The sequence below is a fragment of the Fistularia commersonii genome, chromosome 25 (assembly GCF_037954325.1).
Source record: "Fistularia commersonii isolate RoL2024-O1a breed Wild chromosome 25, RoL_Fcom_v1.0, whole genome shotgun sequence".
Taxonomy (NCBI): Eukaryota; Metazoa; Chordata; class Actinopteri; order Syngnathiformes; family Fistulariidae; genus Fistularia; species Fistularia commersonii.
Window position 1 is genome coordinate 2,230,875 of NC_141308.1, and position 13,819 is coordinate 2,244,693.

General features: G+C 38.0%; 1 protein-coding gene across 1 annotated transcript in view; it reads right to left on the bottom strand.

Moving 5' to 3' along the window:
* The window catches only part of gpc1b (glypican 1b), a 62,124-nt gene that overhangs the window by 8,640 nt on the left and 39,665 nt on the right, over positions 1-13,819 (bottom strand). The window contains exons 3-4 of the mRNA XM_086172054.1: positions 3,199-3,426; positions 2,851-3,014 (exon numbers count right to left, since the gene is read on the bottom strand). Of these exons, the coding sequence (XP_086028180.1) occupies positions 2,851-3,014; positions 3,199-3,426 (392 nt within the window). The remainder of the gene's footprint in view (positions 1-2,850; positions 3,015-3,198; positions 3,427-13,819) is intronic.

The window sequence follows — 13,819 nt, forward strand, 5'->3', positions numbered from 1 at the left end:
CTTTTTTTCAGCTACTACATATCTGAGTGTTTCTCTCACTTTTGTTCTCTCTTGTTCTCCCTCTGCTTTATTCCCTTCTTCATATGAGGATACTATTTCATCACCTCTCACCACAGCTCCCTTTTTCATGGATAATCAAAAAAATACAAAGCAAGGACTCTTGTTGTGTTCTGACTTAGGTGATGTAAGAGATTTGTTTTTCTTAATGCCCATTCATACACACAGAATTTACTTTAATTACATTCTTCTTTTTGTGTATACTGTGCAATAACCTCCTCTTTGCGATTGTTCAGTTAGTGGTGTTTAAATGGCAAAATATAAATGAGCCATAAATAAAGGACTAGTTATTTTATTTGGGAAATCAATCAAAGATTGTGTTATAGCTTAGAGATAGGAGAAGCTGAGAGACAGGACCTTCAGCACAAGAAAATACCTTCAGCACTTGAAAATATCAAACACAATTATGGCAGATAATTTGCTGAACAGAGGTCACGAGCAATCGGTTGTGAGAAAAGTAACATAATGTGCAAAACAGGATGCAACTTTTCATATTCATTTTATGATCTTCTATTGATATTTTGAACTGTCTCATTTATTTCCATCAGTCCAGTGCAGCTAAAATGTGCATATGCTTATGCCATTTCTGAAACAGCAACTTCAACAAAAATTACAAATGTATCTACTCAAAGTGAGGACTGATGGATGTCAAGAAAATAGGGCCTTTGGTCCTCTTCTCTGGTTAAACAGACTATGGAAATTCCCTTTTAAGGATATACAGTTTCCTTAGTGATACTGCTCTTGCATTTTTTCTCAAGATTGCATACAAGTGTTTAAATAGGGCAGAAGGCAGACTATGACCTCATTCAGAGAGGCGGTTGTTCCAGTGTCCTAGCATTAATGCTGGAATGACTTCTTTTTTACAAAAGTTGTACTAATTTGTACTCATTTACATATTTCCCTCAGACAGCGATACTTAATGAACCCATTGCTCAACATCTTTCAATACCAACAAAACAGTATCACCAGGAAATAATGAATAATGAGACCCCTCCCCATTGGAATTATGCAGATTAGGTTATTATTTGTGTAACTGCAAGCCTTTCTGTGCATGTAAGTCAATATGAGGGTGAAAAGATAGCATTATGCGAAATGAAAGCTTTAACTGGTCATATACTATTTTCAGTTATAGCATTTTACCATTGCACACTAACCTGCAAAAGCAAAGATGAGCTGGGGGATTAAGCATTTTATCGTTCAAGTTCCTAGTTTGGCTTTTAAGCCGACACTGAAATAACATGCCAGTCACTTCTTTTACTTATATTGGGACAACTACAATACTACACCAACTGTCTCTTTTTTAATGCCTTGTTTTTCTTTTTTGTTGCTATAAAAGCAAGAGTCTGCTCTATCCCACCTTCTGGCACGCTCTAACCCATCTTGTGGTCCCTTTGTACAGGCTGGGTAGGTTGCAACATTTTTTGGGCTCAACAGAGTCCAAGGGAGGTGTGCGGGTCTAAGCTATCTCAGTGACAGATATCACCATCCGTCTTAAAATGTACCTAAATTTTATCCCTTGTGGTCAAAAGGGAGTAATTCTTAAATATACAACCTCACTTGACAACAATTCTGGAAAACATCCAACAGTATATCTCTCAACTGGAGTTATCTGGGATTATAAATATACATGTTTATACCATAGGGGAGTGCTGTCTATCCTTCTTTGCTTGGTGTGAAATCTTTTTTATTAGTGTATCAATAATGACCACCTCCTTATCTTTAGCTCAAATAATGTCGCTGTCTTACTATGATTTTAACCTTACCCCTTTCTTGTACAAAACACAATTTCTCTTGGGACATATTAATCCGCCATGTGGACATTTTTTGCAGTAAAGCTGGCATTAATTGTTTTTGTGTTGCAGGGAGCGACTACCTGAGCCCCCTGCCAAACTTTATAGACGGCCTTGTTTCTACTTACATTCATCGTCTACTATGTGCATGGACAAGTAAAAACAACTGTGTGTGTGTTTCTATAAATGCACTAATATCTAGGGGACGGAGATGTTAACTGGTGATATTTTTAGGGAGATTTTGGACGGTAGGAGCACCGGTCCCTGCTGCTTGACTTGTCTGTGTATGATTTAGGATTAAAGATTACAACAGACAAGAGATTATGTTTGAGTGAAGGTTGGTGTTTGTAATCTAGTAATAAAATATGATGTCAGGACAGAAATAAAAATGGTATGTGTGTGCTTTAGTCCAGGAGGAGGAAGGGTGATCAGCACTGGGGAATGACTACAGCCTCTATTATACAAGAATATCAGTGAAACTGTGGTGGAATGGTTAGTTTTATGACAGACAAACACCAGGAAAAGGGTTTATGAGGCGTTAAGTTGCAAGAAAACAAACCAGTATGCAAGACAAAAAAACATGATGATAATTTGAACAAAGAGACCAATCATGTTTGTTGAATTGAGGTGATCTCTCAACTCCTTGATTCCCAGATGTTTGGGAGAGAAGGTCAGAGAACCCAGACTGAGATGGTTGGGTCATGCACAGAGGAGGGACGGTGAATATATTGGTAGGCGGATGCTGGAATCAGAGCTACCAGGCCGGAGGTCTCAAGGAGGACAAAAGAAGATTTATGGACAGAGTGAGAGGGGATATGAAGGTAATTGGTGTGAGAGAGGAGGATACAGAGAATAGGGTTAGATGGAGAAGGTTGATTCGCTATGGCGACCCCTGAAGGAAAAAGCCGAAAGACGAAGAAGAAGAAGAAGAAGAAGACGCAGATATATAGGTAGGCAAGTTCTAAGGAAAGCGGGGTCGTGATGCTGTGAACATTGATTTTACCTGGGACACCTTGCGTACGACTTCCCCACTAACGATTAGCCCCTGGACAAATGAACGTGCTGCAACAAATGTGCGGGTGATCTTCATATTGAGTTCACGAGGATGGTCTCCAAAAGGCCGTAGTGTCTCTAGGTGTTTGGACACACATTCCAGGTAGTCATCTCCTGCAATTGAATACACATATAAGAAACTGTTTACGATGATTAAAACGTTTTATTTGTATTACGTATTTGTATAAATGTGAGTTGGACCTTGGTTAGCAGACGGGTACATTTCTTCCAAAAATTTTACAATTATCTAGTCATGTTTGGGTTGCCATTTGGTGTTTAACAGGAGTTTCTCTGTTACCTATGTAATACTGCTTGTTTGCATAGTAGAAGACCTTCTCCAGCAGCTTGGCCCAAAAGTCATTGAGAGTCTCCTCCAGGTTGATATTGGAGCCTGTGTAGTAATGTCTTAAATCCGTGTACAGGTCAGAGAAGACTTGGGAATTCTGAGTGTATAGTGACCCCCAGGATGAAGAGAGCGTCTCCTGTAGAGTAGTTGTTGATCGGTTTAGCAACTCAATGAAGTAACCTGAAGAAGAAAAAAATACAAAAAGATAAGCATTAAATCCAAAAAGAGTTGGAAAGAAAGTACATAGGCTGGTGAAATAGTTATTTGTCTGTCATATTTCCAAATCACAAGGGGAAGTTTGTCAGTACGGGTCCAATGTTCTTTTATTTTGTTTAACTCTTGTCCTTTATTTGAAAGCTGCTTTAATTAATGAACTAAAAGTTGAATAATGTAAGGGGGACATTCTAGGACAAGTTTTCCCTTTAATTTTTCTAATTTTCTCCTGAATTGCGGGCTTCAATGTGTGAGGACGCATTGAAGCCCACAATTCAGCATGACTTTTGGAATTCCAGTTTTCTTTTGTTGTCTTGAACCTTGGGTAAACTCCAATTTCTAAATGATGTTTCTGCTTTGCCAATACTTGCACAAAACACACCAATCATCTTTTAAAATTCTACCATTCTACCGGCACACAGTAGGGCCATAATAAAAATTGTATGGGTAGGATAATATGTTGGCCTGCCAATGTCAGTTAAGCGCGTACAGTACAGAGAAGTTCTGTGTAGATGCCTTATTCCTGCCAGCCCACAACCCAAATCAGGATAAGATGAGAAAAGACGAGATCTCCACGGGAGATACTCCTCCTTGAGTTAGCTCCCTTAATGAAGCTGTTACAAAAACACACTGATACACAGACTCACACACACGTACATGTTGCACACACAGATGCAACACAAAGTCACACCCTCATGTGAAGACTGCAGCACACAAAAACATTCCATCTTCAAACATCTGCTACGACGGCGAAAATAGAAAACAAAGCAGTCAAGTTGTTCAGTAGCAAAACTAAAATAACCATACTGTATAAGCAGAGCCTGAAGACAAACACAGGCTCTCCAAATTTGGGATTACATAATATATTAAATATGCTAAGCTCATCCTGACCCATCTGTGTGCATTATCTAAACAGTGGCCTTGTTGAATGCAGTCTCTCTGTTTATCTTTCCGAATCATTAATAAACACTCGACATTCCTGTATTACTTTCCTTTCATTTTTGCCTTTCTCTTGAAGCCACTGATTTGAAATGATGCAATACCATTGGATGTTTATGAGAATGCTTCCATGTGAACACTCAGTTTGAATCCCACAGGCAGACAGACAGCCTATTGTAGATTTTGAGGATTAAGTCTTTACTCTTCAAACATCTTAGTTGTGCTGAAACATTAACAAGTCTTCTAAGAAGTTTGATAGAGGACAATTGAAGTCATGATCTCCATTTCAGGCAATTACAGTTTGAGGACCAATCAACACCAGCAAAGTGCATTTGTAGTTTTTATAAATTAATGATGCATTGATGTTGTTACTGTATCTCTGAACTTTGGGCGCTTGAGTGTTTTTGCTGTTTAAGTTGTAATACCTGACAATTTCATAACAGACCATTGTGGTTAATATGATATTTCATGTAAAATAACAAAATTGTATTTGAAATCAGTGAAACAAAGCTGATTCCTTCTTTCTATATTTGCGAGTGATGGAAAACAGTTTTTTTTTAAATAAATGGTGTAACACTAACATACCCCACATGTAGAAACATTGTAAAGGTATAAGATGGTAATTGAATGTATGAATGATGTCTCATGAACTTAAATATTTATCTACTGCACTTGAGCATCAGCAAAATAAATATAGTATTGTATGCCTCTGTTTGTAATATATGCACATATATTACAAATCACACAGTTCTCATTTACCCTTGTGCACGAGTGAAAAATGGTTATCAGTAATCGGACAGAAAGCTTCTAAGATAAGATAGGATAAACTTTATTGATATCGATAGGTGAAATTCTTTTGTCGCAGCAGCTTCCAGTCATACTGTCAAAAATAAATATGAATATAAATATAAATAGAGAGACAGTTAGAAGACAATAGATAGCAAAGACATCCATGAATAGACAGCAGGGAGAACAACAACAACAACAACATCAGGGATAAGACTGGACAACAGAAAGGCACTGTAAGAGTGATAAATAGACAACCTAAACTAAAAGACAATATAAATAGAGTGACAATAGCAATGACAAGAATAAAATAAATAAACAAAAATAGGTAGGATGCGTGCGGGCTGGGACCAACAAGGATAAGAAAGACAGCAGAGTGCGGACATGTCACGTGAATGGAGTGAGGTAGAGAGGTTGTGGAAGCAGCACAGATGCACCTCAGGTCGGTCAGAGTTGTGAGTTGTGTGTCGTCCAGACAGCTGTTGTACAGTCTGATGGCCGTGGGCACAAAGGAGCGTCTGAGAATGATGGCTCACCTGCTTTTGTATGTGCGGATTCTCTTTCTCATTGATGTGTTTTTGGGTGATACTCGGAGCAAAAAGCTCAGCCTCTGCTTATTTACCTTCACCTTTTTGCTCAACATGCAATTATCCCTTATTGAACCTCCTGTTCCTGACCATCTACTCTCTGGTGATAGACTGATGGGAGAGAATGTATTATTGACTTTATCCCACGGAGCGGATATAAAAAAAGGAATTTACCAGTTATACATGATCTTAAAATGGGGCAGCATGCTTCAAACCTCAGGCCATTTACGGTCTACCATAATATGACCCATAAAACCCATTTCACTATTTAGAGATTCTCGCAAATGCACCATGAAGCGACAATATATCATCCCTCTACCCTCTATTGTTCAAATAAATTATAAATCATGGAAAGTTTAAGTCTAGTTAAGCTTGCAACAGATTTCTTTGCTAAACAGTGGCGATCAGGTCTCTGGGTGTGTAGATGATTATAAAGGAAATATATTTCAACAGTGTCATACATGACATGCCTGTCGAAATCAAGCCAATAACCAGTCTAAGTGAGCGCATACTCCCATAATTAACAACAGTCCTTTCATTCTAACAGCAGGTTTGGAACATCTCTCCAGCTCCAGCTACCTCCAACACATGCTGCTGTTTTTCTTCCGCTTACTCCCACACAGGCAGAGAGAGTGAGAAAAAGAGAGAAAGAGAGAGAGTGAGAGAAGCTAAGTTAAGCATGTGCTTAAAAATGACTTTCTTCCTGTGGTGAGTGGGGAGTTAATGATTTCATTTGCAATCACTGAGTGGAGCTTTGCATCCAGGCCACCTTGACATGTCAGAAGCTTATTTTAACTCTATTCCGAATCCCTTTTTGCGTTTGTCAAGGAACAAGTAACAGGCAGCAGAGTTGCAGGCAAAAACACGTATTGCATGAAAATATTTTACCCTTTTTAAACACATCTTCCCTGTTTGTTGGCCTAATAATAAGTGGTATCCTTCACATTACCAATGTCTCCATTGGTTTCTCTGGTTTTTATTTCCATAAATTCCTTGGAAATTGTGTCACGGACAAGCCTCTTTATGTGCAATGGAGATGACTGAAAGCTTGAGCTCATAACACAGAGGTACAGTATTACCAGACCGGGGTTTTTCTATGTATTCCCAGCTAATCCGAAATTGTATTTGTCATAGAATCCAGCAGATCTAACAATATTTGTCATGCTCTAATGCAGGCAATTGTAACTGACTGATTTAGGAAGCAAAGATTGATTATATGGCAAAAAAAGCATAATCAGTTATTTGATTTATCTAGGAGAGTTTCTTAAGAAAGTTGTATTTTCATTTGAAACATTCCATACAATAATGGACAGTATACTTAATTAAGTAAACTCAATTCTCATTTCATTTTTTCTGTTTATTGTCTGACCAGAGCCGTAAGAGATGAATTAGCATAGTCGTGCAGCTCCCTATGCTGTAAATACACATTAGCGATTGTATATAGCACAGTTGTCTGTTAATAAACAATGAATACCATTATGACTTATCTACTCACATGTCCCCATCTGGTCTCATGTTAATAAGTTTTTCCTCATCGGTCATCCCCATGACGATTTCCAAATGATTGCGGCGGCGGGCGATCGAGAGAAAGTTTTGAAAAAAAAAAGACTAAAATGATGAATTACAGGAAAGTCTGAAAACAGTGGAAACTTAATACAAAAATAGATTATCATTTTATAATGTAGCTGTTCTCCTAGAATGGGCTTTAACAACAAACAAGACCATGGACATGAGTGACAGAGTTTATAGTGCACCACGCAGTATCTAGGGAGGATTCAACAGAACAGGAAGGCAAGTAAAAGAATTAAGGGAGTAAAAGAGTGAAAAACAAGAGGTTTAAACACAAGCAATTTCTTTCCACTTTTATGTCTGACAGGCTTAATTGCATTAGTTCAGTTGACGAGCGCTTGAGTGCTCATATTAGCTGGTTGGCTTTTTGGCAGAGAGAAGTGACAGGGAGGAAAAGGCATATGCCAGGACGAAAGGAGAAGAGAATCAGGTTGCATGGACGCATTAAAAAGTAAAAGTAAAAAGCACTCAGAGCACATTTCCCCTCTGAGGCTAAGAAATCCCCTGAATTTGTTAGTTTAATAATAGAGGATTTCAAACATAAGTCAGCTTTGATCTACATCAAAATGCATTCAGCTAATGTCTGCCCTTCACTTTATTTGCACCGAACGAAGGAGTGAGTTAAGAAAACCCAGTAAATCATGGCGATAATATGTGGTATGTTTACATTTCTTAACTTTATATATTGTTGATGTCATCAAAATTGTTCATATTTAGACAAAAATCCTACCGCAGTAAGACTTTATCTAATTATGATACTACTCAGGAGGTAAAAATATTATTGCCTCAGTCCCAGGCTTTTTTTAATTAAGAAAAACCTTTCATTTAGTTTTCATTAAGTGTATGCTTTTGCATTTCAACTTTTGATGTAGCAGATATGTGTCAGTGATGTGGCATTGCACCTTACTTTATTTTAGTAATAATGCCATTGTGCAATATATGAATGGGGGAAAACTGATTAGGATATTTGGATTTGAAGTCTCTTGGTATATGAATCAGCAATGTTTAAACTGTTTGAATATTGGAAAAAAAACGCAGAAAGTAATTAACGAGCAAATTGTCTCACTAAAAACGAAATACCGAGCCAGATGAACACGTGCACCTGGAGATGGACTGAGAGTTTCACAGTAGAAAGAAAGAAGTGGGTATGAGCTTTTCTGAATCACAAAGAGCTTTCATGTTTAAAGCAGAACGAGTCGAGTCTGAACACTATATTTATCCACAGTCCCTTCCGTTAGATTAATGATCTTTATTTTTTACCTAACCCCCCTGACAAATGTGGATTCAGTCTTTGAATGTAAAGACATTAGGCACGAGCAAATAGTGATTTCCTGGCCACACTGAATAATGATCTGAGCACCATTTGCCTATGTGTCAGTTTGAGACTTCATCAGTAACAGCATTTATCATACATATACTGTACTGGAGCCCTCCAAGTTTTCTAGCCAGCATCTAAATACTATTTAAAGGTCCCTAATATTAAACGGGCTGACACATCATGAAATACAACCCATTAATCACCAGTATTTCTATGGACGCCTTCATCCCACAAACTCCCATATGACTCGCCCTGGCAAACATTAAACCCCAATTACCCAGAGAAGTTTCTTATTTGACTCAGCTGGTTCCTTCTAGAGCTTTAACCTGCCTTTTAACCCCCTAACCTTTCTACAATTAGAGACCTTGACAGACATTTTGATCTATTTTTCCCTATCATTCACCTCTTTCACTGTTTTCACCAGCTGCATTCTTCTTGTTTTTTCTCATTCAGTATTTCTCTTTATCCTTCCAAGGTACCATCACTACGAATTATGTGTTTAGCATAATTAGGTCATGGTACTCCTGTTCCCAAAAGACTTGATTTGCATGCAGATAATATAAACCAATCATACACCACAATGGAGGCAGATGTCCTTGTCTTTCATGACATCATCAGAGGTGACCTGAAAGCAGGAAATGAGGTGAACTGCAGGATGTGGATATAAATCATGAGTCGTAGAGCTGCTTCACAATACTGCCACATAATAGTTTTTGGCGAAAATGTGAACTTATTGTTTTGCTGATGAATTACAGCTAATCATTTCTTGCTAAAATAACAATATGACTCTGATTTACACCAGTATTGTACTGAAGTATTATAATGGTTGGTTTTAATGATGACCACTCTGACCCCCTGAGCCACATCACCCTTAAGGTGAAGTCGCGCTTAAGTTACTTCAAGTCCCACTTGCTGAATTGTGTTGTGAGTGTTTTTGTTTGTTTATTTTCAGAGGGTGCTGTTTATTTAGCTGAAATTTGTTTTGGAACTGCTTTATCATGTTTCGGAGTGTGCTACATCAGGTAATAATGACACAGTATCACGCAATAAAACTGTCCCAGACTACATAACATGAGCTGAGGAGACTTGATGCCTCTCTCAGGTAAGTTATATCTTTAAGGATATCATGCCCGAGATTAAATTAAAAGTTAGAAGATAAATATGTCACAGGGTTGAATAAGAATACGAGATAAATGAGACCCTTACTTATAAATAACTGTCAATGCACACCAACTACAGTTACCGGGATGTCACTGATCACAAATCGGAATCAGAATGAGAAGCACTTTATTGATCCAGGAGGAAAGTGAGTGGTCTCAGATGCTTCACACAAACAGAGATAAAATAAACAAATAGATAAGAAGGAATAAATGAATAAAGATAATAAGAAAATATATTTAAGATAAGTTACAAAAAAATAGAACCAGATGGACAGTGGGAGGAGAATACGTGAGATAGTGTGGCGTTATTAAAAGACGTAAGCGCAATACTGTGAGGATCCAGTAATGAGATCGTTCATAAATATTACGAAATTTACAGGAAAACAGCCCCAAGCTAAATGTGTTTCAATTCCTGCTGGCTCCAATCTTGTCAAAATTTGCAGTTTTGCCTAAAGTCATTTTTAAATAGAGCAATAACACTGAAATGAATTAAGAAGGCAATCCGTCTTATTCTACTTTCTATCAACAGAGAATGCAGTCAACCTGAAGAACCACATCTAATATGATCTAATCTATAAATGTGAAGTCTACTGTTTGTTGTGGAAACATAATGTTGTAATGTGATTATGAATGTTCTTTTATTTGTCAAATTTAAATTGTGCACTTTTTTGTTGTTTTTTTGCCATTTATAAATTGATGGGTCCTTCAAATACATGAAACAGGAATAAATAGTAGTTCTAAAAAATAAATAACTACAAAATGGTGCACGAACCAGATAAATCTATTTTATATGCATAACAGGAATTTGAAACTACCGAGCTAAGCCTGCCAGTAAAAGACGAACCCTAAGTTCATGCCAGATTTTGTTTAGATTCAAAGACCGACAAATATTGAATGTGAAAGGTTTATCTACCCATCCAATTCATAAGTGGGCGAATTTGCAAAATTAGGGAATCTAGATTACCATGATCTAGACAGCTGCTGGAAGTGTTTGAAATATTTAACTCTAGACTACATCCGCAGGGCATTTGCACATTGTGGAAAACATCTTGCTCGGTCACTGGATGCTCCACCTCACTGATTCTAATAATGACTACAAGCCTCTCGCACTCGCCTCATTTGTAATGAAGACTTTTCACGCTCTCACTTCAGGCCAGGGATGAGACCTTATATACGGTAGATTCAATACAGTTTGAATTCAAGTCTGTAATGACTTTGGATGAGGCCCTCATTACAGAGTCCTAGATGGCTCACACACAACTGAATAGCTCTGATGTAGCTATAAGGATAATGTTCTGTGACTTTTAAAAGTATAGTCCAGCTGGCACTTATTCTGTAAGAGGTGAAGACGAATTATGGTTGAGTCTGTACTAGTCTCCAGGCTCATGGATTATTGAACCACAGTGCATGTGCCTGAGATGTATCTCTGGAAAAACACTATGGGACCATGAACAAACAGCAATGGGAACTTTTTAGACTTCTTCTTTTTCCCAGTATAAAGTGGACCGAGGTTTCCTGAGAAAATTCTCAGACAACTCAGCAGTTAATTGTAGCGGGGGAGGATGTGAGAAAGAGTATAATAGCATTACTGGGGACATTGTGGACTGGTGAAACCACAGCCATTTACAGTTCAGCATCTCACGAACTAAAGAGATTCTTAAGCATCTTACAGGAAAAATGCTCAAACCATTCCCATTTACCATTTGGAGAACAGCTGTGCATCTGGATTGGGCCAGTTGCACCATGAGAGGGGGGAGACATTATACTTTTTCAAAAGGAGAGATCCTTTAATAGTCACGAGTCTATATGTCCACAATCTAACTGGCCATGATAATGGGGGGTGCCCGACAGCGACAGAAGATAACTAAACAAATTCAGAATTGAAATTCAAAAAAGCTAAACCTGTGTGTAATTTACCTAATGCCTGATTAAAAAAATTACAAAATAAAAAACAAAATGCCACAGAAAAAACTTGGCAAAACTGAACTCCTAAACAAAAGTGTTACTTACATATATAGGTATATAGTACATATATGTATAAAGTCCTCAGTCCATAGAGTGGAGTGCATGAGTATCAGATTATTTCTGGTGTAAGACAAGTGTCCTTGTCAGTTATCAAAATCAATATAATAATAATAATCATTGTAGGAATGTATTGTATTGATAAAATACTTGAGTCAAATACTTGAGTCAACTTTGTAATTGTGACAGGACATTAACCACTGTTAAGTGCTTTAAAATAAGAACCTGCTCATCAAATGCACTCTTCATTGTAGACATTTGTATTAGTCTTATTGTGTAATTTACAAACAGTGATTTTTAAGCCTCCTCTTCCCCCCAGAAGAACAAAAAAAAAAGTTCAAGCGAGGAAACAGGCATGCATAGTCAGGCACACATGCACGCAGGCACGCACGCATGCAGACATACTGAATCCAGATGCCAGTGATGGCACTATTGAAACAAATACCACCTGCCACGAGGTTCAAGCGTTCCATCTGTTTACCACACCTGGCTGCTATCTACAGGAACTCCCTATAGTGCAATGACTCTCTGTGTACTCTCTGACCATTTTTCCTCTCACTGTCACATTCTAGCCTTTCTCTTAGTTTGTTTATCTCTTCCACACACATTCCAGCTACCACCATTTTTTAAATTCTCACTCTGTCCTCTCCTTTACCCCTTTTTCATTTGCACCCCACTCCTTTAATAATAATAATAATAATTTATCCTTTATTAATCCCTCGGGGGGAAATTCATTCTCTGCAATTAACCCATTATGGATGAACCATGAGCAGTAGGCTGCCATCCATCAGCTCCAAGGGAGCAGTTAGGGGTTCAGTACTGCATCCTTGTTTAGCAAAAAATAATTTAGTTTGCATTTGTCCCCGATTCATCTACGATAATAAAAAAAAACCTAATTTCAGTTCACATGCATTCACTTATAGTGACAAGCAGTATAAAATCTGGCAAATAATTAAACACAGAGATGAATGCTTTCAAATAGTGTACATTGACAAGCTGAGATTCAGCTGTATGTAACTGTACTGGTCCTATAATCTGGGGCTTGGTGGCTGGGATGGGATGTCTTCCAAGGTCTCAGGGCCCAAAAAGGCCGAGCATGCCTGGGCTGGAACAGTAACACCCTACACTTAGCCACATTGCTCTCGCTAGCCCACACCCTGCTAAACACAGCCAGATGTGCTGGTACTGGCAGCATGTCATATCACCATGCCCTCCCTGCAATAATTGGAATAAAAATGGTTTGGGAGGTGGTATGGAGAAAAAGTAGCATATATCTATAATCATTACAATCAATTTTAATTTTCCTTAATGTTATACTGTATGTGTAAGACCATTAATAACTGACTTGGCTATTATTCTGCCTGACACAATAATGGGGTGAGGCATTTTCCAAAAGCACAGGACAAAAGCAAGTCATTGAACTTTTGCTTGCGAACAGTTAAAACTTTTACAGGATGTTTTCAATATGAATGGTTAGATCCTGCCATTTTGTGCTGATTATGGGGCAGCAAATGTAACACATTATGGCCTAATTAACCAAAATGGCTCAGCTTTCATCTTCAGGGGACATAGTCAACAACAGATGGTTTTTAGACGTCAAGGTCCCAATGCATAAACTTCTCTCTCCTCCCTCTGTAAGCTCTGCTGTCCCCATCTGATGTTTACTAGTACGATAAGGGTGCAAAAGAAAGAAAAAAAAAACCTTCCCAACTATGCTAGATAGCATTGCAGAAGAGAGAAGAGGAGGAGGGAATGTTGGCTCTAGAAAAGCCACAATCTGATTAAGTACTTCCAAAGAAACATTAGCCTTCATAGATTTGTAACATGTCTGGCAAGTGTTTGCAGAAAGAAACAAGTCCCAAATGACATAACAGTGACAACACAAGTTACTGTAATCCTGAGGTGTGTTAGGATGTATCATCTATAAACTTTCTCATGCACACCATTAGAATATTTAATGGGTGTAGCTGAGTGCTGTT